Raw genomic sequence first — 22,183 nt, forward strand, 5'->3', positions numbered from 1 at the left:
GGTGGTCTCTGGTGGACCTATGTCCTGAGCTCGGCTCTCCCACCTCAGAGGCATGGGCCTGACACCCGGCTGGAGCACCAAGGCTCTGTAAGCCACCCAGCTGGTCTTGCTAAAGCCTGGCCTCCTGCAGCAGCCTGACCAATGGAATATTCAAATTGGAAATGTTGCCTTAGCACTGGATGTTGGAGGAGATCTCCATCGCTCCTTACCAGAAGTAAAAAAGGATGGACAGCTCCAGCCTGAGAGGCTTGTGTGCTCACCCGCTGGGGTGAATGGGGGCTGGGATGGTGGGTTTATTTTTATTTGTTTGTTTGTTTAGATTCTTTAGTTTCCCTGCCGTCCCAAAGGGGGCAGTCATCAGCATTTATGGAAGTGTTTTGATCTGTCTTCACGTTGGGACAATACATGATTAGGGGTTGACGTAATGCACAGGAGGAGCATGTTACAGGAATAAGCTTATTCAAGTCATTTCTGGTTTGTGTTGGTTTTTTTAAATACAGTATGATTTTTACTCATTTTAAAGCATCCGTAGCGCCAAGAGGACTGTTTGGGAGGAGCCTCCCTTGTCTCCACTTTGGTAAGAAAATTGCTCCTCCTGGGACAGCTGACTTCCCACTGCCTGTGATGGGTACAGGGTTGTTCAAAGTGCACGCTCCAAATTCAGCACTCCTTAGCTTCGGAGGGGATTTTGGCTTTAACAGTTAGGTGGTTCATCTGTCTCAAGCATTTGTTTTGACTCTAGCTCTTGCTTGCTTTACTTTTTTAAGCTTGGAAAGAAGAAACCCAGAATAGTCTGGGCCTTTACTTCCAAATGGGGGTTTAGACAAAAGTTTAAAAAGGCACTTGCTTTGTAGCACTTGCCTTGGAACCCCCACGTGTGCTGGTAATCACCTCTGTTCCCTCAGACTGCTGGTTGCCAGCCCCTATCCGGCAGGGCCTGTAAACCAGTGCCCCAGCCTTGCCAGGCTATCAGCCACGATTGGCATCTGTCCTGGCATCCCATGTGCTCCAGGTTCCTTAAAGGCCACACGCTCCATTCATTGGGTTTATGCTGCCCACCTGCTCAGGCTCAGTTTCTGTGGGTTCTTCGGGGGGTGAAGAAGAGGGGACCTTGTCTGTGCCTTGTTTGGGGTTCCCCGCCTCAGGCCCCCTCTGGTCCATTCTTACATTGGCAGCTGGGAAATCCTGGGCAAGTGCTATAACTTCTCTGTGTTCCAGTTTCCTCCTTGTAAAATGGGCATAAAAAGAGGAGCTACCTGGCATGTAACAAGCTATTACTGAGTAGGGGCCATCTGTGGACCCAGTCTTTACAACCATCCACCCTGGCAGGCCAGCCCCAGTCCTATAAGGCAGGTGTTATGGCTTCATTTTTCAGGTGAGAAAATGGAGGCTTGTAGAAAGGCCAGCCTGTTTGTCTGATGACCCATAGCTGTCACATATCCGAGCAAATCAACTGGGACACCGATGCCAAAGCTTGTGCACTTTCTATGCTGCAAACCGTGTGCTTTTCTGCATGCTGAGGAATTCCATGGGCCCTGTCCCAAAGGATTCCCGTCTAGGAATAGCACTGTTTTTTCTGGTGAGGCTCAGGCTGACTCATCCTTGAGTGGGGCCAATAAAGTATTTCCGGAGAATAAACTCTTTCTATTAGCTCACTGGGCCAGGTTATTGAGAACCCCTGCTCACCTTTGACTCCTCAGTTAATTAGAGAATTGGGATCAAGTGCTTCCAAAATTTCCCTGAATTCTCTATTAACTGAGTTAACACAGAGCTTATCAGCTCACGGGTCACACCTCACGTGGCTGGAAGAAAGGAAGGGGGTCTTAGATGAATACCAAACTTCAGTCAGACATAGAACGTGAAGGGTCATCTCAGTTTGACAAACACAGGAGGAAGTAGCAAACGGGAAGATAAATTTCACACTCTCCCTGGAGCCCAGCATTAAGCCCTGACCAGATTTGCGGATTTGCTGCTCCCACAGGACACTGCGTTGGTGGTCAGAGCAAGTGTGGCTCCAGAATAAAGTCGAATGCTGTGTGAATGGGAAGAAGGAGCCTGAAGGCCAAGGAGGCTCACTAACTTCATGATCTGATTTCTTCCTGCCAGCCACACTGCATATTACAAGCAGGGCTGGAGCTTGGCTCCGCTGGCCAAACTCCCAGGGCCAGGACAGCCGAGGTATGTCTGGAAAAGAGAGGACCTTTGCCAAGGCAAGCATCTCCCGTGCCAGGCAGACCAGCAAATAAGCTGCCTCTTGAAGTCCCTTCATCTGAATCCCCGAACAGCCAAGGCTTGTTGAAGTTCTAAGTGCAAACTAGGGAGCTACTGAGTGCCCGGTACTGAGAATATAGAGACGAACATGCAGAAACCAAGTAGGCTTTCATCTTGTGTTCTAAAAAAAAATGTTAATTGATGTTTTTCTGATCCTGAGTGTAATGTGTCTTAGTAAAACAAAAAATTTAGAAAATTTAAACTGAATTACTCAATCTCTGGGGAGAAACCTTGATAGCATTTTATGGAATTGGATGTGTCTGCTAGCCAAGGAAAAGTGGGACTGGGAAAATGGCCAGTTTTGTGAATCTTCTTAAAATAGGGTCCAGAATTTCATATTAAAAGTTTTTCTTTAAGTTTTGTTTGGGACTTTACTTGAAAAATGAAACTAAAGATTATGAAAATAAGTTTATGTTATTCTACACGTAACAGCTCTTGTAATAATAATGGTCAAGGATACTTAGACCCAAGGCAAAAGTTTATTTGCTTTATTAGCATCTTTAAAATAGCAGTGCATTAATTTCTGAAATGAAAGAAGTAACTGGGTCCTGGGTAGGCAGCTTTTGGATATGAATATTCCTATTATAAGGTAACATTCTTTGCTTCATAGTTTGCCTTTTTTTTTTTTAGGGCAATCACAGAAAGGTCGTTTTTATGATGGTACATTTTTCCCAAACACTTCTCAAGAGAAGATAAGGCTTGAGAAGCCTTATCTTCTCAAGCATCTTAAAGTGTTATCATCCAAGGATAATTTTGACTTCTTCAACAGTTGTTAACTCATCTAACTCTGCCAGATCCATACTTAATCAGAGGCTTTGAGTGGTTTGAGCAGTTTCTGAGCATCACTTTCATTGATTTCATGAAAGCCTGCACCTTTGCAACAGGTTTTAGTAGATTTGCACTGCATATGAGTTGGATAATCAGATTCTACACTGTCTGGCAATCAGGGCCAAAGGGTAGACAGTCTATTCACTGGTCCACATTCCCCATCAGCTGAGAGCTGGTAAAATCATAAGTCTTGCAACAGTGCTGAAGGTAAGTTCTCCAAGCTAAAGTCAATGTAAGCAATGATTGAGGCACAGAAGGAATCAGAGCCACGGAGAAGCCTTGTCCCTAGAATCTCTCCCATGTACCTCCTGGTGGGGTACCACGTGCCTGGCGGAGGTAAAAAGCACCCTTCCCCCACTAGATCACTATTTCTGATGCTGTCTAAAGCCAGGGCACAGCTAGTTTAGCTACATCACCCCAACATTCATCTTTTAAAGGTTCCCTGAGACTTCTTTGACTACGGGATGCCTGCCTGACTATGGAGTGGGGGTGGAGGTGGGCGGGGGTGGTACCTAGCTCCATAGTGACCCTGTTTTTTAAGGTTATGCCCCAGGCAGGATCTAAAACCAGAGCAAAAGGGGTGCTGATACTGCTTTGAGATTAAGTGCTCCCTGATGGGGGCAGCTATGCTGACTTTATAACCAGTAGTTAGAAAGTTTTTCCTTGGGTTAGTATGGATTTGAACAACATTCGTTAGCATGTGAGGGTTCCCCTCCCATTGCCTCTCCCCACCTGGGAACAAGTGCCCAGTACTTTCCAGAAGCTCTCAGTGCCAGCAGACTCATCTATAAAGAGTATTGTCTGAAGTCAGGTTCACCGGAGAAGAACCTGAGATGGGGATTCCTGGGCAAATGGTTTACTGCAGAAATGCTCTTGGAAGAAAAGGAGTGAAGGGAACAGAATGGGGCAGAAGACAGAGGCAAACAGGGATGTGCTCTCAGCCTAATCCCACGGGGGCTCTGGAACATGAGTTGCCCAGCACAGCTGGTCTCATCTTGAGGCAAAGGGGCAGCCTTTTGCACCCATGTCAATCATAGGCTGCAGAGGAAGGGTGTTATAACCTCCCAGGCAAAGCAGCTCCCATTCAGCCAGGGACTGGAAGTCATCTAGTAAAGGGGTTCTGGGTGCAGATCTTGTGCCGTCCACACCAGCAGTCACAGTGTTTGCTGAGGCCCATGCTCTGGGGGCCTCCTTGCCTCATAGCTGCAGTGAAGGGTGGAAAACGGAATTAAAGCCTTTCAGTCAAGGGGACTTACATAGCCATGGGAGGGCTGTTCTGGTGCTGACAGGCGCAGAAGGGTGATCCATGACATTCTTCCCTGTTGCAGCGTCCGGGAGCGCGTGAGTCATGACCATACACTGAGCGCTTTCATTCCTACAGATGTCTTTGGTTTTCACTCTTTTTGCTTGTCCCCCACCCCAAGATCCAACCGGAATTCTGTCATTTCTATTAGACTGAGTAGGGTGGAAGAGAGATGTGGAATAATGCAATAAATGCTGGTTTAAATGTTATTTCCTCGCACTTTGGAATTAACAAAAATAAGGTAGTTCAGCAGTTCTCAGACAATCAAAAGCAGTCTTAGATCAAAGCTGAGTAAACGGAGGTCCCCTCAATTTCCAGAGTAAATTTTTAAAGCCTAGTGAGTCCTTCACATCCATGTAAAACCTGAAGTCTTTGGGGTGATAAATCTTTGAGAACGGATAGACCTTTGACTTAAATTGAAAACCTCTGTCCTGGTTTGAAAGGGATTTCCAGTGAGATACTGAGCTTTGGAACTGGGTTGAGAAATATAATTTATGTATATCCTGGGATGCTCTTGAGAGTAATTACACCAGGACAACAGACATAAACCAAGACTGCCCCAGGGAGTTAAGGTCACCTAGGCTTGAGCTCGCTGCCTCTAATGCCCACAGGCCAGTTAGCTAGGATTTAGAGTACCTTGTACTTGGGCCAATTGTGGATATTGCTTCTTGGGTGAGGAATTATAAGGAAGAGGATGGTGACAAGAGGCCACCAACAGTGAATCATTAGGACCAATCTTTGGGCCATGCAGTTCGTGAGACAGCATTTGAGAAATCATTCACTGGTTTTCCTTATTGAGATTGCCGCTGCATGTTCTCGAGATTCCAAGAGCAGCCCCTCACACTGCCCTGTAAATGTCTGTTTCTCTGCTGGAAGATGTCCCCCTTCTAAGCTGTGAGCTCTTCAAGGACAGGGACTAATGTCATTCAGATCTGGGTCCTCAGTGCTGATCGTGGGAGGTGATGTGATGACTCAGCCACTCAATGGATGCTCAGGGTCCGTTCCAAGTCCTGTGCCATGCCTATATTAGATATGCAAACTTACCTACCACCCACGAGTGTTTGGGGCAAGATGGGTGAAGGAAACCTTGGAAGAAGGGCTGAGGAAAGGTGTTCCTGACAGTGGGAACAACTAGGCAAAAGTGTGGAAAGTGTGGAAATGAGACCAAGTAAAGGATATTTGAAGAATAGTGACATATGTGCTCAAAGAGGTAGGGGCCAAATGGATGCCAGTGTTAACATTTTGAGATTTATTATGTTCATAATGGAGAGAGGCATTTTAAGAAGATTCCTCAAGCAGCCTGTAGAATGGACGAAAAAAAAGGCAAACTCATAGCATTGGCTCCCAAAGCATTGCACAGTGGAACACTTACTGTGTCACCTACCATGAATTGAAAATGCTTATCTCAGGCCCCACAATCTCAGAGTATACTCAGACCACTGGGGCGTGGCCTGGGAATCTGTATTTTTTTTAAGGCGATCCCAAACCAATTTTAATGCAGGAGGTCCCAAGCCCACGTGAGGGATGCTGACTAAGGTCACGGAGAACAGTTAGAAAACTTAACAGTTACTGAAATCAATTATCCCCATTAGATATCTAGATTGGATGCTGAAAGATAAGCTACAGTTCCCTTTTATATTTATATATCTCCTATGTTTTATTTCCTTGTATTTCGGGTTGTTTGTGTTGCTGTTGCTTTGTTGCTATTTTCTAAATAAAGTTTTATTGATGTTTAGAAAACAGACAAAAGTACACAAATCATTAGGTGCCCAGCTCAGTGAATTTTCACAATGATCACACCTGAGAACATCCCCAGCACCCCGAGAACTCCCTTCTACTTGCCACCCGCCAGTTATTATCTTGACTTCTAATCCCACAGATGAGTTACTTGTTTTTTGTCATTTCTACTTTTTGTGTTTGATAATGTTCATAATAGTGTAATAGTATATGTGTATAACATGTAACTAAGTAGGTATGTTGTGGTAAGTGCTCACTTTTTTTTTTTTTTTCTGATTAGACACACAACTTAAACTTTTTTTATTTCACGCATCTACCTGGAAGTGTGGGTCTGGGCTGAGGTGCGGGTCTTGGAAATTGGAGGAGGGAGCATGGGTGACATTTCAGAGCCAGAATCCTTTTGGCTGCCGTTGTGTGTTGCAGAGTTGCCAAGGCCCTTGAGAAGATCAGGGCCTTGGTAGGAGAAGGAGGTAGGCTTTAGAGTCAGTCAAGAATGACCTTGGGGGCTTCCCTGGTGGCGCAGTGGTTGAGAGTCCGCCTGCTGATGCAGGGGACATGGGTTCGTGCCCCGGTCCGGGAAGATCCCACATGCCGTGGAGCGGCTAGGCCTGTGAGCCATGGCCGCTGAGCCTGCGCGTCCGGAGCCTGTGCTCCGCAACGGGAGAGGTCACAACAGTGAGAGGCCAGCGTACCGCAAAAAAAAAAAAAAAAAAAAGAATGACCTTGAGGAAGTCACATGACCTCATTGAACTCCAGCACCCCAGCTTCTAGACATTCAACCAGTGCTAGTTCTGTTCTGTGCCTTCTCCTTTTCCCATATCTGCAAACATTCTCTCTCCCCTCAGAAGTCTTGATTTGGTCTCAGTGACTCGGAGAGGCCCTGTGGGTTATGAAGAGCCTCCTGCTTTTCTTTGACTTTGGTTGTAAACTATGTGTGCAGGTGGTAAGATGGCAGCTCCCCACGGCCCCTTTCCTGGTTTTCTCGTGCCTGTCTGTAGAGTCCAGCCCAGGCCAGCTATGCTGGGAACCCTCTCCTTGCCCTTGCACCCACCCCCACCCTGGGAAGGCTTGCTGAGGGTGCAGCTCAGCCCTCATTGCTTCATGCTGTAGAAAGAATCGCTGTGTTTTCCTTGGTGCGATTTTCTTAGCGTTTATTTTTCCTCAACTAGTAAGGTTTTGAAAGGCAAGATTAGGGTGTGAGCCAGAAAGACGACTTGGATGCCTTTTAATGCAAACCTAAGGAGGCATCCAGCTCACGTGTGGGCTGTCCCGTTTCTCCAGGAGAGCACTAGGGATCAGAGCCAAAGGGTTGATTAAGAATGAAGAGTGTTCTTACTAATAAGAACCTGCTGTATAAAAAAAAAAATTAAATACAAAAAAAAATAATTGCTTTAAAAAAAATCACATTTTTAACTGTTTTTATCCCTACATCTTCCAAACTTTTTGACCCCAAAACCCTTTTTTAAAATGTAATACCCACAGAACTAATGTTTTACAGAACACAGTTAGGGAAACTCTGATATACAATAACAAACATGATAAAGAAAAGAAAGAATGAAGAGTGGTTTTGTCCTCTGCACTGTCTTCCCAGAGAACCTCTGGCAAGTGTGGCGGCGGGGTGAGCGGGCAGTCAGAGGAGGATGGGGACTTGGCCTGTCAGAGGCTCCTCATTCCAGCACAGCCAACAGTGGCTGTTGTCTGAGAACTTCCCTATAGCAGGACCATGTCTGCTGAAGCCTGGATTTGCCTCCCTGGGGCTCCTCTACACACTTGTCCTGGTGTAGCCAGCCCATCTGTTGGTACTTTTTGTCTTTCAGGAGGAAATGGGCATTTCCTGTGAACTGCTGGAATCGGACTTCCTCAAATGCAGTGTGGGATTCCCTTTCATGAGGTCGAAGTCGAAGGTAAGGGGCAGGGACGGGGCACTTCCTTGGCAGCACCCCCGGCCCTTCCCACCAGCCACTCATTCTGCAACTGCCTCCCCGAGGTTTCGTCCACACCCCACTGCAGCAGGGTGGCCTGCAAAGCCCTGCCTGGGCACAGCCAGCCCTGTCCATAGCCATCTCCAAGTCTGTTCCGGGGCGCCGTGGACATGTGGTCCTTCCCCTTGATCCATGTGACATACCACAGATGTGAGACACATGCCACGGCCTTTGTACTTTGTCAAGCACCATCTGGTTGGCCTCTTAACATTTTATTTTCTGGGACATCCCATGCCACTTTGAGTCCCTGGGACAACATAGGAGAAGATGTGGTCTGGGCTAGTGATCTACAGTCCTGGCTGTCTCCCCCCGGGAACTCACAATTTTTGAAGAGACCTCTTAAAATATAAATAATTGTATTGCATTTCATTTTTTCAGAAAAGTACAAGAAAGTACAGTCACTTTGGTATTTATAAGGAGCCAAATTTTCTAAGCTCAAACAATAATATGGTTTAGCATATTCAGAGATTCATGGAACATTCTAGTATGTGCCATCATTATAAAGAGATGCAAAGATGTAGAAGATATGATTTTTGGAGGTAAAACTAGACTCTAAAAGACCAGTTCTGCCTTTTTAAATGGAAGCTGTTTTCCCTGCTATGATTTGAAGGAAATTTTATATTCCTTTTGTCTACCTTTTTTCCCTTCCTAAAAAAAAAAAAAAGAAAGTTTAATCCTTTTATCCTGCCTATGTCATAGAATTGGATCATTTTAATCTCTAAGGCTTTTTGGTCTCAGTACATAGGAGCTGTTTTGCAAAGCAATTGTGAGAATATTCTAGTAAGGAAGATTTGCTCATTTCTTAGCAAATCACTTGAATCCCTCCGCCTCATTGAATGTACCTGCTTCAAACTGTGGTGGCTCTTATATCTGTGATTCCTCAGCCCTTTTTCTGGCTCTGATCCTCATTCTGTCCACATTCATCCCAGGAGAAGGGAAGCCCCAAGTGGTGGCTGCCCTCAGAAAAGCTGGCAGAATATGGGCCAAGTCCTGTGAGATTCCAGGTAGGGTGAGGATGCAGGAGGAGGACATGAATGCTGGGCATCATTGCCTGCAGTAAAATATGGCACTCACATGCACACACACACACACACACACACACACACACACACGTACACACACACACACACACATTTTATTGAAATCTTTTGAGCAACAGGAAATAGACTTAATTGAAACACTTTAAAAGTAGCCATTTTGGGGCTTCCCTGGTGGCGCAGTGGTTGGGAGTCCGCCTGCCGATGCGGGGGACGCGGGTTCGTGCCCCGGCCCGGGAAGATCCCACATGCCGTGGAGCGGCTGGGCCTGTGAGCCATGGCCGCTGGGCCTGCGTGTCCGGAGCCTGTGCTCCGCAGCGGGAGAGGCCACAACAGTGGGAGGCCTGCGTACTGCCAAAAAAAAAAAAAAAAAAAAAAGAAGCCATTTGGGGCTTCCCTGGTGGCGCAGTGGTTGAGAGTCTGCCTGCCGATGCAGAGGACACGGGTTCGTGCCCCCATCCGGGAAGATCCCACATGCCGCGGAGCGGCTGGGCCTGTGAGCCATGGCCGCTGAGCCTGCATGTCCGGAGCCTGTGCTCCGCAACGGGAGAGGCCACAGCAGTGAGAGGCCCACGTACCGAAAAAAAAAAAAAGTAGACATTTTGTTGTAAAATCCAGCCTCCTTCCCTCAAACCTAAGGTGCGTCTTGCTAGTTTTAAAGATATTTTAAAAGGAAAACTTATTACAGATGGATCCAGGATCACTTCCCATAAAGAGAAAGTGAATAAATGAATACAATGAAAATAAAGTAATCTTGACTTCTGGGGCCTTAAATTTTGTTAAAATTCATTCTCTCTCAAAATAGTCACAGAGCCAACAGAAGTATGGATGTTGGATGTTGGATTTTTTTTCCAGCTTGGTAATGTCACTGCCTTCCTCCACATGCAGAAGTGAAGGCCTGTAGCAAGGCTGGTCCTGGAGGCAGGGCTCTGGGGGTGAGTCCCTGGAGAAAGCCCCAGAAGCGACCCAGCAGGGATGGGGCTCCCTCTATCCACAGCCCGGCTTGTCCTCCCCTGCCCTCAGACCCTGTGGGTCGTCAGGCTCCAGACCACCTGCTAAGCCTCATGACCACACTCTCTGCTTAGTTCACTGGCCGTATGTTTCTGTCTTTCATGACCAGCCTGCCCCGGTCCCTGACCTTCTGTTCTCCCAGGCCTCTGGCTCTCATTTTGGCTTTGTGCCCAAATCTTCTGCTTCTTACCTCACTTTGATCTTTAGAGGGTTTAATTCAGATCTCCTGCCAGTTCAGACTCTCTGCTGCAATGAGACTCTTGACTTTCCCTTCCTTTGGTTCCTCCAGCTCTGTTTCCTATCCTGTCTCCATGCCCCACCCTCACTGTAAGCTGACAGGTCTCACTGCAACAGAAATTTCTGTCTAGAAAGGGATGTCCAGCATCCACTCTAGTTGATGGTCCAAAGTCATGATCCAGTGTTAATTACTTTCAGGTAGCATTCAGTTCAGTAGAATCCGGTGTTGCAAAGTTAGACCATTGCCTAGAATTCTTCATAAAGGAACGAAATGACATCATAAAGGAACAAATATTTAGATATTAAATAAGTCATAGACTCTCAGAACTTGATAGAATTTAAGGATCATTTTGTCCACCCTCTTCTTTTTTATTGAAAAGCAAAGAGATCGAGTATCTTGGCCAAGATCACATAGTTTGTGGTAGGGCCTGGCTCTATAAGCCCTGCCCAAGGGGTCCTTCCTGATTCCCATACTTGCCCAGTGTGTATATGGTGAAAACCATTTGCTTGGAGCAGTGTTCCCCGAATCACAGGGTGCCCACCACTGGGAGTACCTGAGATGATTTTGGGTGGCTCATGAGATGATTTTAGGTGATACATGGACATAGCACTAAACCACGTTGACTCTAACAGAAATTTATTACCTTTTCAACACTCTTTCAATCCTAACTTTTTGTGGGAGAAGTTCTCCGGTAGCTCTACAATATCTCTAACACCTCCCTATCAGTCGTTAATCTCCCTTTTATCAAAATAGAGCAGACCTTAGGCCCAGAGCCTTCAGCAGGCAACAGAATTCAACATCCCTTTGTTTCCATTATGTTTATTTTTATGATGACCTCCTCTTTATGGCAAGTGATCCTGGATTCCCATCTGTGATAGTGATATAAATTCTTCTCTTTAAAATAGTCTTTAAACAGCAAGAGTGAGGCAATAAAAATACAAAGTACATGTCACAGGTGATATGATAAGCAGATGTGGCAAAAACTGGGATGATGGTGTGAGTGAAATTTAGGAAGTCCTGGTTTAAGAGTTCAAGCGTATCGCTTCCTAACGAAAACCTCAGTTGCTGAAAAGAACAGCGTGCCTCTCGCCAGAGTGGGCTCTGGGTTTTATTGCTAAAGTTGTATCTCTGGCCTGACCGTCAGAGAGAAGTGCACACAGAATAAAGCTTGCTGTGCAGATGAGCATCCAGAGGTCATAAACTGCAGAAGATTGTAGTGTTTAAGTTTGGAATGCTGGCTGATGCCAAATGTCACTTTCTTTTCCCATAGTATGAATTCAGCGTGATCTTTGATACAAGCCACCTGTCTGGGGAAGAGGAAGTTCTTAGCTTCATCGTTACTGCTCAGAGGTAAGGGGGATTTAAGTTTTTTCCAAAGATGAAAGATTTATGGGACCAAGAAAGGTCATGCCCTGGTCATGCTTTGATGATGATGCCCAAAACGCCGAGGAGGAAGGAACCGCTCAGTGATAAAGCCCCAAACCGCTGCATAGAATCGGGTCTCTCAAGGATGGTGCTTGTCTAGTTCCACTTGTGCAGACACCAGCTCAGAGAGAGCTGGGAAGGACTAGGGGTTCATCCAGTCAGAGGTAAATGATTTTACAGCTGAGGAGAGACAGGCCTGGAGAGGTCAGGATTCCAGCCCAAGCTTATGTGGTTGGTTAGTTCACAAGTGTCCTCTGTGGTCATTGGCTTCTCATGGATGTACCCCAGCATCCCTTGATGCGAGGACAGGGCACCTGCAGCCTGAGGGCCCGGCCAAGCCTGTTGGTGGAGGCCCCCAAGAGATGGTCCTCAAGAAAGGGCTTGTCCTAGGAACTGAGTGGACAGGTAGGGAAGGGGACAGTGCAGTAGTGATGTCTTCCCTCAGGACTGTGCTCCTGCCTCTCTCTCTCCAGTATAGCCAAGGGTGCTTGAGAGAGACTCTGGGGTCATGAGCTGCCTCCACAAGCCAGAATCCACAGGTGCATTGAAGTACCATCTGGGTAGCCCTTGGCCAATAGCTGGGCTGGAAGGAGAGGTACTTAGGTGGGTGAATAGGGAGATACAAGCTTTGACTGTATAGGTTGGATACCCAAGGCAACCTTTTTTATTTGAATTTTTATTTGGAAATGATTTTAAACTTAACAGAAATGTTGCAAAGAATAGTGCAAGGAACTCCTGTATACCCTTTACCCAGATTCACTCAGTCTTGACGCTCTGCCTCATTTATTTTATCATTCTCTTTCTATGTATGATTTTTTCCACTTAACCATCTGAAAGTAAGTTGCAGATATCATGCCTCTTTACCCATAAGTATCTCCATGTGTTTCCTAAGAATGAGGCCATTCTCTAAAATAACCCCAGTATAGTTATAAAATTCAGGAAAATTAACGCTGATACAATGCTATTATCTAATCTCTAGTCCATGTTCCAGTTGTCCCAAAAATGACTTTGTAGCCACTTTTTTACTGGTCCAGAGTCTGATAAAGGATCAGGCATTCAGTTATCATGTCTTATCTCTAGTTGCCTTAATCTCCAAGACAAACTTTCATGCTAAGGGATCTGAGTCTATCCCAGAGATGGTCTGGAGATCTGAACCAAACACTGTGAAGCCCAAGGTCAGGCAAGATCCACAGAAAAAAGGTGAGATAACAAAATCAGGAACCTCATGGCTAATGGAGGCTGGGAAAATGGAAGGCCAGACACTAGATGAGCAGACCATGAAACCAGGGGCTGCAGGTCAACCAGAGAAAGGCGATTGTGCAACCACAGGTTAGCATGCGGCCAAGACTGGAGACCCACTGAATCCGGGGTGCAGAGCGAGGCAAGGGGCTAAGCGTTGTAAAACTAAGGCCTCCACCCACATGGTCACCTCTGAAATGAGGGTGCTCAACCCAAGACTTCCTCCAAGGAGGACTGCACCCTCGGGCACTGAGAAGGAGCTCCTGGTCCCACATTCTGAAAGAGGAGGTCATCTCCCGGACTTTTCAGATGCGCCCCATCGTTCAAGATAACAGGTGCCGGCTCAGCCATCCGGCTCTGGATCACTCCTCTCAACCGCATTCATGTCCATCAAGTGTAAAGCACTGAGCAGAAGCTGAGAGGGAGCAGGGATGAATGAATGAGAGAGTCTTCCATCTCAAACCTCATCAAGACAGGGTCAGTCTAGAGACAGAGGCAGACACGGCTCAGTGCAGGAAGTAGGGCAGAACAGCCCAGGGCAGGCACTGTCCCTCACTCATTCTACAAACCTTTGAGCACTTACTACAACCAGCCACTGTGTGAGACAAGGGCAGATACAGCAGGGACCAAAGTTGGTAAAAGCCCTTCTCTTGGGCTCCTATAGTTGCTTCAAGCCTCAAAGCAAATGCACAAATCCATAATCAAAGTGTCTCCTGTCCCATGAAATAATCAAAACTTGATTTCAAGTTAAGGCGTCCTCCCTTCTGCCAGGGCAAGGCTGCAGGAGGGAAGCATTTCTCCGGGAATAGTCTTTCTCTGGGAATAGTCTAGCTGTCCTGCAGTGGTGCTTCTACTGGCCCTTTCCCCCTTTTCCTGAGAGCCCCCCCAGGTTGTGAGAGGTAAAAGGCAAACAGGAAAGGTCTTTCTTACCAGGCATTGCTGCAGGCACTCACTCAGTCTGGGTATGCAGAGCTGGCTCCTCCCCTTTGGGGACCCCCTCTACCCTCCCACTACTTGGGAGGCTCACCTGTGCTTCCTCCCTCACCACATCTTCCAACCTCAGCCTCTAGGCGGCCAAAGATGCCTTCAGTTCCTGCTGCCCAGACTGTGCCCCGGGACAGGACCAAAGGTGACCCTACCCTGGCTCTTGCTTGTAGATCCCACTCAGGAATCTTTGCCCTGACAGTCTCTGGAAAGGCAGGTGATCCTTGTGGAGTCAGGAGGGGAAAGCCAGCAGCCCCCTCCCCTTACATTTCCTGGGCCTGCATCTGACTGTCCTGATCAAGGTCCCCTGAAGCTTAACTTAAAAGGCAGTCACCCTCCCCTGACCACAAACCATTTTCTCCAAAATCTGTCTCCAAGAATCCTCCTTTCCCGACTCTGTTACATCCTTGACATTATAGTTTGGGTTGTTGCCACCAGACATAGTAAATCCTGGTTTAGTGCTTTCCTCTGAATTTTGGCATCAATTATGCCTCAGCCAAAACTTGCATTTTAACACCCTGTCGTACTCACCCCATCCTGAGTGATTCTTGAATTTTCACAAAAACACCAATTAGTCAAAGGTTAGACTAAGATTCTTCCCAAGTGCCGAATCTTTCAGCATCACCCTTGGTCCATTCTTGCCTCTTACTAATTAATGGCTTTGCCCCCAAAGCCTGAAGTCACTGGGCATTTGGGAGGTTCAGGTCAGGCCCCAACAAATACAACCCAACAGTAGACAGCAGCAGGACTGGTGGGGCAAACACTCAACGAGGCTTTGTTTTATTTTTTCACTGGAGTCCTTCCTCAGTCTCAATGTTATTTAAAACTCAAAGAATTAAGATTAATTTTCCTTTGGGAACCACTGTGAAGCTGGAAGTATACATTTTCAGAGCCCTTCAATCCACCACCACTGTAGCATATTTTTGCATTTAGTGCTGCTTTCTCTATTTTTTTTTTTTAGCATTTTTCTTAATATCTTAGAGAATGTTCTTTCTCCTAAAAATGAGAGCACAGCACGTCACAGTGGTTGTTTGACCCTCTTTACCTTGTGTTGTCATATCCAGCCTCCACTCCAAAGGTGAAGACTTTCTGGCCTTTAGTTCAGCACTAGTGGGACTTAACAAGCACTAATTATATCCTACATATTGCAATAGGACATGCAAACCAGATGGAAATAAGAACCACAGTGAATGTTAAAATACAGCCCAGCAATCCCCCAACTCCTGCACAACTTTCCAGTGCAGCATGGCTCCCGCTGTCTGTCAGGGTAGCATTGCCACAGGAATAATAGCATTTCAACACAGATGACAATTGTCTGAACTTGCCAGCTTTGAAATCATGCAAGACGTAATTATTTTTTATTCACACTATTTTCAATATCACATCATTCACGTTTACATAAAGCATGGCTGTGATCTAATAGAAATGCAAAGCGTAGAGAAGGTAGACTTTGTTCCCACTGCCAGAATCCCGAAGGGCTTCACTGGGGAGGTGGCATTTACACAGAGGAGTCTGGTTTTGGGCTGAAGAAGCTTAGGCACAGTGGTGAGGATGTGCATGGCACAGCCTACTCTGTCACACCCATGTGACTGGTGGGCATTGAAGTGCATTGGGGATTCCTGACCATCTCAGAGGAAGGGTGGGGGACATACAAGGGCAGTAGAAGGAAGATGAGGCTGAAAGAGGAGATTGGGCTGGTCCACGGAAGGCCTTGAAAGCCTCAACTGCATTCCCCAGGCAGTGGGGAGCCACGGAAAGGTTTTGAAGAGGGGAGTGATACAATGCAATGGCTTGCCCACAGAGCACAAGACTGTTGGATTTAATAAAGGGGGCAGATGCTTATTCCAACCTGAGAATTCTCACTCTCCTGCTGTTTCTCGAAACCACAGAACACTCGCCATTGTTGGGCAGATCTATCAGTGTGCTGTCTGGGTCTCTCAACACCTGGAGCAGCTGATATTCATGGGAAGGAACATTTGGGCAGGAAATATGACATGGAAGAGACTTTCCCTTGTCAAAAAGAGGAAACTCCACCTACTTCCCAGTCCCATTTAGGGCTAATCAGAGGTGTCAAAGAAGGGGAGCAAACAACACAATGGCAGAAACTTTATCTACTAGAATCTCATGTCCATAGACCAGTGGTGTTCTGATCTTAGGTGCCCGTTGGAATCACCTGGGAGCCTTAAAAACTACCGATGCCTGGTCCACCCTACAGGGATCCTGATCTAATTTGTCTGGGGTGAGATCTGGGCATTGGGATTTTTTTTAAAGGTTCATCACATGATTACTCTGTATAGTCCCTTACTCTATACTGGGCACATTTTCACTCAGCACACATCTGTTAAGCACCTACTATTTGCCAGATGCAGTGCTGGGCATATAAGAAAACGTTAATAACTTAATTAAAGAACATCCCTTTATGTACATTAATATTTCTATATAGCATTAGGGAACACCTAGTACTGGTCGCTTAAATAATTAAATATCAGAATCTTCTAATTTCTTGAATCACAGATGTTGAGGAAGCTGTGTTGTCTATTAAACTTGCAGCAGAATATTTCAGGCACCCATTTCTCTGCAGACTTTGGTGAAAATCTGGTCTTACTGTCCCAGAGGGCACCCACAGCACTTGATTCCCTACTGTGACGGAAAGATCCTTAAAGCTCCTTATCTTGAAAGCCACAGTTAAAATACCAATTGTCCTTTTCTTCCCGTCACCACCCTTTGAAGATCTCTTGCCTACTTGTGGATTTAGGAGGACAGAAAGTTGAGACTAAACAGTTTCTCAAGAGCTCCTGTCTCAGCAGCCTGGCTCTGCAGACCATGGGAATTATCCCGTCACGAGCTTGCAGAATAATTGGGGGCCTTTTGATGTTCAGCCTCTTTATCTCAACTTTGCAACTTCACTCAGTCTGGAGCAGTCACCCGATGACAGATGAGACTGTTGGGCCAGAGCTGCCAGCGGCCACAGGTGGCTGGACAAATGGCAGGGCATGGGGTGGCGCTTCCATCAGGAACCAATTGCTCAGACCTGGCCGGATGCTGGGTGAGGGGAGGGAGCAGGCCCGGGCGTTTCCATCCTCCCATCCATTCAGGAGTCACCTTTGGTTTGCCCTGAGCAGTGATTGTACAGCTTTTATTGTCCCCTCTGGGAAAGGAAGGGCAAGGAAGTGAGGCCAGGTGGGCACCTGATCCTGCTGCTTCTGTAAACTGTGATGGATTCACCCCATATGCGGAAGACAGATGAGGAGTCGGGTCAGAGTCACAGAGCACCATTGTTTCAGAACAATAGGAGAGAGGAGGAGAGGGGATGTGAGCTGTTGAAGTATGGTTGCATTCAGCACTCGCTGGTGAGGAGAGGAAGGCAGTGGGGGCGGAGGGAGGGCAGGGAGCCGGCAGGAACTCTGCACAGGTTCAGGGAATGATGGGTGGGGAGTGGTGCAGATGAGCTGTGTCCAAACCTCAGCAGGTCTTGGGGACTCTTATGTTCCACCCCTGGAGGGTGAACTTAGCTTTCAACTGGGACCCTGTGTTCACTCTGTGTGGTAGAACCAAGTGTAGGTGCTGGGTTCAGCATCATGTACCCAGTAGCCGTGCTTTTTCCCAAGGTGGTTGCTTCCCTACAATAATGATCACAATTCATGTTTGAAATTTCATAAAGTAGTGAAGGGAAACTAGGTCTTCTTTCTCCTCCTTTTCCTCCTCCTCCCTTCCTCTCCTCTTCCTTTTCCCCTCCCTCACTCCCCCAAATCTGGTATCAGGAGAAGCCATCACAGTGGAAAAGCACTGGTTTTGGAGACTGTCCTGGTTGCTGTGGGTGCTTGGGGCAAGTTACCTAATCTGTCTGAGCTGCTTCTTACCTGTCGGTGGTGGGTGAGCCCCTCCCTCCGGGGTTACTCTGAGGACCCAGCTCAGTCATGCTGAGGAGTGTGCCTGGCACATGGTAGCCCTCAACAGCATCAGCCCTCTTGTGTTCACCTTTCCAGAATGACCCTGCAAGACTCCCCATTCTGTGCTTCCTCACCCCAAGGGGAAGGCCTGTATGTGAACCTGCTGGAGCCAGAATTCCATAACAGGAACTCCCATGATATTTATCAGGACGGGGTTGGCCAGGACCTCTCTCCTGGGCTTGGTTGTCAGTGGATGATGGGTGATGCCTGTAGATGGGAAATAGCTGCTAAAGTCCAGCAGACCCCTTCCCAGCTGCAGTGCCCTAACCTTGCTGGTCCATTATACATGGAGCAAGCCTTGCAGAAGTAGCACACACTGTTGGTGCCCACCCATAACCTCTCAGCACTCATCTCCACCACACACGCACTGGACAGCTCCCAGCACCTGCCTCTCTGCCTGAGGCTTTTTCTGGCCACACCCCCCCTCACCTGTGCACATAGGGCAGGTGCCAGGGATTTAATGCCCCCTCCCCGCCCCCCAGCAGGCCTCAGGAGTCAGTGGATCAGCTCCCATGGCCTCAGTTAGGGAGACTGGGGTTGGTGCTCAACGCTGCCTCCCAGAGTTCCCTGGCCAGACCGAGCCCAGCCCAGCTGCCCACAGCCCTGACCTGCTGGATCACGTGCCCTGATTGCCTGCCTTCCTCCCTGTCTCCCTTCTCCACTCCCCACTCATGTCTTTGTGGGGGGAATACAACTGAGACCATAGGGCACTGGGATGCCATACAGGGACCAAAAACAGAGCTGAGGGTAAAAAGGTGCAGAACGGAGACCTGTTGCAGGGAGGGGAGACACCCGCTGTGGGCGGGCTGTGCTGACCAGTGTCCCCTCCTCTCTTCCTGCACAGCGGCAACATGGAGCGCTCAGAGTCTCTGCATGACAACACCCTCACGCTGACAGTGCCGCTGATGCACGAGGTGGACACATCCATCACTGGGTGAGTAGCCGGGACACATCTGCCTGGAGCGGAACACTGTACTTCTCTTATGTTTGCTTGTGTAGCCAGGAGCCAGCAGCTCTGCCACTTCCGCTTCTGCCCAGCTTTGAAATGCAGGATGAAGCTTTAGCTGCAGTGACTCATGTCCTCCTCCCTGATTTTCTCCTCTTTCCCAGCTACCCACCCACCTGGTAGGTAACACAAGAAGTGTGATGACAAATATAAACCCCATAATTTCTTTGAATATTCTGTACATCTTTCCATGCATCTCTTCCCAGTGCCCACCCCTCCAGAGTGTCATAGGATAGGAGGCAGCTTGATTCCTGGGATTAAAATCTTAGCCAAAGGCTCCTGGGCCAGAGGTTACGACCAGATGCATCCCAGTGCCCTGGCTGGCTCCCAGGAAGCCTGGGCTGCTTTCTGATTAGCCTCGAGTCACCGCTGACTTTGCGTGTTTCTGACCCTTCTGCAGAGCCAGCAGGCAGGGCCGATCACAGCAGGCCCACCATCTGCCTGGCTGAAGTCCTTGGCCACTCAATGCTGCTGGCATTGTTGGAAAGCAGGGCTGCAGGCAGGCACCCAAAACAACCCGGGGTGGTTTTCGGCCAAAACCCAGGCCTGGAAAAATGAGAAGTCAGTTCCTGTTTCCGGCTTCAGAAACAGAGCACATACTTCTTTGATAGTGGAAAAAGGATTTGCACAATTAGTTTAGATCAAATGAGGACCTGTTGAACCCTTGCCCCACAGGCAAGCTGAACTTTCTGGAGGTTCAAAGTTTCTCATTTTTCAGTTTTCAAGTGCTTCTGGGTCCCGGCCTTGGCTGGAAGTAGAAAAGTTAATGCATTGCAGAAGGAACCATCCCTGCAAAGCTCCCCCACTCTGCTGGGTGTCAGGAATGAGTCTCCGGTGGGCGTTCCTGCCTCTTGGCGTTTTTCATCACGTTCTTTAGACATGAGGCATTGGTGGAATATATTTGCAAATTAACACAGATTCGCCTCTGTTCATGGCTCTATTTTTAACCCTGTAGTTTATTTACTTGTCTCCTCAGAGGCACAGTGAGAATATCCCCAGGACCAAGCCCCGTCCTTGGGGGATGAAAGAGAAAACACAGGCTCACTTGATCCCGTTGTCCAGCCCTCAGAGACCTCGTTGTGAGGTGTTAACAGCACCCACCTCCCCCCGCCACCGCTGATACTTCCAGGAACATAAGACGGGGCTCATTTAAATGAACCAGCTCTTGCCATTGGGTGGTACTGGGAACTCACTGCAGTTCCAAACTCTAATATACGTTAAGTTGAAAATAGGTGAATTGCTATCCATTCAGACTTGGTACCAAAAATCTTACGTTATTGTGTTCAGGCAAGTGAGCAGCTTCTAGAATCTCCTCTAGAATCCATTGCTTGTCTGAGAATTTAAGTAAGTCTGGCTTTGTCTAATCTTGGGGTTTGTTTTTGCGGGCAACGTTGAAAGCATCACTACAGAATGAACCGGAATTCTTAATCACATCTTACGTAGCCAGTGTTTGAAATCTGAAGAAAAAAGGCTATCACTGAGAGGACTCAAATTTTAATACCTAATTCCTAGTAATTTTGGTAGTTGGAAAATCTTTATTTTTTTTAAATGAATTTGTCACAGAGTGGGGCTTAGGATGCCAAATATATAATTCATTTAAATTGTCATACTCTTTTTCAATCCACAAAATGTTTTTCAAATGACAAAACAGAACATGCGTAATTTTATAATCCAGTTTAAAAAAAAAAACGGAAATCAAAGCTACCATTGTCTTCCTCCTCATTTTAGAAATGTAATCCTGGTACATGTTTGTATACGTAGCTTATTGATTTCACCTAAGATGACAAGACATTACTGGAAATGTCTGTTTACAAAGCGTAGGTCTGGCTGTGTCCATTTACAGGAGAGGGAAGGAGCGGTTCCAGAAGGGAAGCGTTTGGTGGAGGACACTGTGGGGAGCCAGGTTCTAGATTAAATAGGGACAGATATTTGGGTTCTCAGGGTAACAGTGACCCTGGGTTGGGATGACAGATTTCATGCTTTCCTCTTTCAGAATCATGTTTCCAACCTCCTTTGTGTACGGCGAGTCTGTGGACGCATCCAGCTTCATTCAGCTGGAAGACCTGGAGTGTCATTTCCAGCCTCTCAACGTCACTCTTCAGGTATCCACCCCTGGAGACCTTCTCTGTCACTGGGGACCAATGGAAGGGCCCAAGGGATGTGCCTTCTATGAAAGACAACGAAAGGGCCAGGCTCCTTCCAAGAGAAATTCTTCCCAGCCTGGTTGGCTGGAGCAGTGTGTGGTGTGTGTGTGTGTGTTTTCCATAATTACACACAGAATTAATCCCTTTGCTGTGTGGTACTCTGCTGTGTAGACCCCTCTGCTCTTCAGTATTTGGAGAGAGAGCTGCATGAATGCTCTGAATGCTGAGGCCAGGCCAGCATCCCTGCCCAAATGGCCCCAAAGGACCCCTTTCAGTTCTCCATCATTCTTCACATTGTGGACAGGGCAGCCTCAAGGATTTGCCATGTCCCCTTAATCCTGGACTTCTCCACACTGACTCAGCCAGGAGCCCAGTCCTCCCACAGAGGGACAGCCTTTCAGAAGTGGGGTTTTACAAGAGCAAAGCAGTGTGAGCGATGGAAACTCCCCCAGGGGAAACATGCTGCTCTCCCAAAGAACAGGGCTGGCTCTTCCATCACATAAGCACTGTGTCCAGCAGGTCCACTCGGTGTGGACTGTGGACACCGTGAAGGACAGCATCCCTCTGGAAGCCAGGGGTGGGCATACTTTTTTTGCAAAGGGCCAGAAGATAAGTATTTAGGCTTCGCGGGCCAGCAACTATGCAACTCTGCTTCTGTAGCATGGAAGCAACCATAGGCCATGCACAAACAAAACTGTAGCTGTGGGCACTGACATTCGAATTTCATATCATTTTCACATATCATGACATGTTCATCTTCTTTTGATTTTTTTTCCCAACCATTTAAAAATATAAAACCATATTAGCTAGCAGGCTGTACAAAAGCAGGTGGCGGGCCAGATCTGGTGTACAGGCCATCATTTGCTGAGCCCTGCTCTAAGTACAGACCCTTCAGGCCAGTGCTGTTCAGCAGGAGGGTCTTTGAACACAAAGTTAGAGGGACAGAGCATCATCCAGGCATTCTCCTCGATTGACAAATGCGGGAAATGTAGGCCCAGGGGGTAGAGGACATGCTGCAGGGCACAGAG

At 47.4% G+C, this 22,183-nt stretch overlaps 1 protein-coding gene across 1 annotated transcript in view; it reads left to right on the plus strand.

The window, feature by feature from the left end:
• ITGA9 (integrin subunit alpha 9) overlaps window positions 1-22,183 on the plus strand; it is a gene marked incomplete at its 5' end in the record, with an annotated part of 338,540 nt that overhangs the window by 248,161 nt on the left and 68,196 nt on the right. Inside the window, 4 exons of the mRNA XM_024756339.1 lie at window positions 7,957-8,043; window positions 11,678-11,757; window positions 18,850-18,939; window positions 21,005-21,113. Coding sequence (XP_024612107.1) covers window positions 7,957-8,043; window positions 11,678-11,757; window positions 18,850-18,939; window positions 21,005-21,113 — 366 coding nt within the window. The remainder of the gene's footprint in view (window positions 1-7,956; window positions 8,044-11,677; window positions 11,758-18,849; window positions 18,940-21,004; window positions 21,114-22,183) is intronic.

Source organism: Neophocaena asiaeorientalis, unplaced genomic scaffold (genome assembly GCF_003031525.2).
Source record: "Neophocaena asiaeorientalis asiaeorientalis breed wild unplaced genomic scaffold, Neophocaena_asiaeorientalis_V1.1 scaffold265, whole genome shotgun sequence".
In the NCBI taxonomy this organism is placed as follows: domain Eukaryota; kingdom Metazoa; phylum Chordata; class Mammalia; order Artiodactyla; family Phocoenidae; genus Neophocaena; species Neophocaena asiaeorientalis.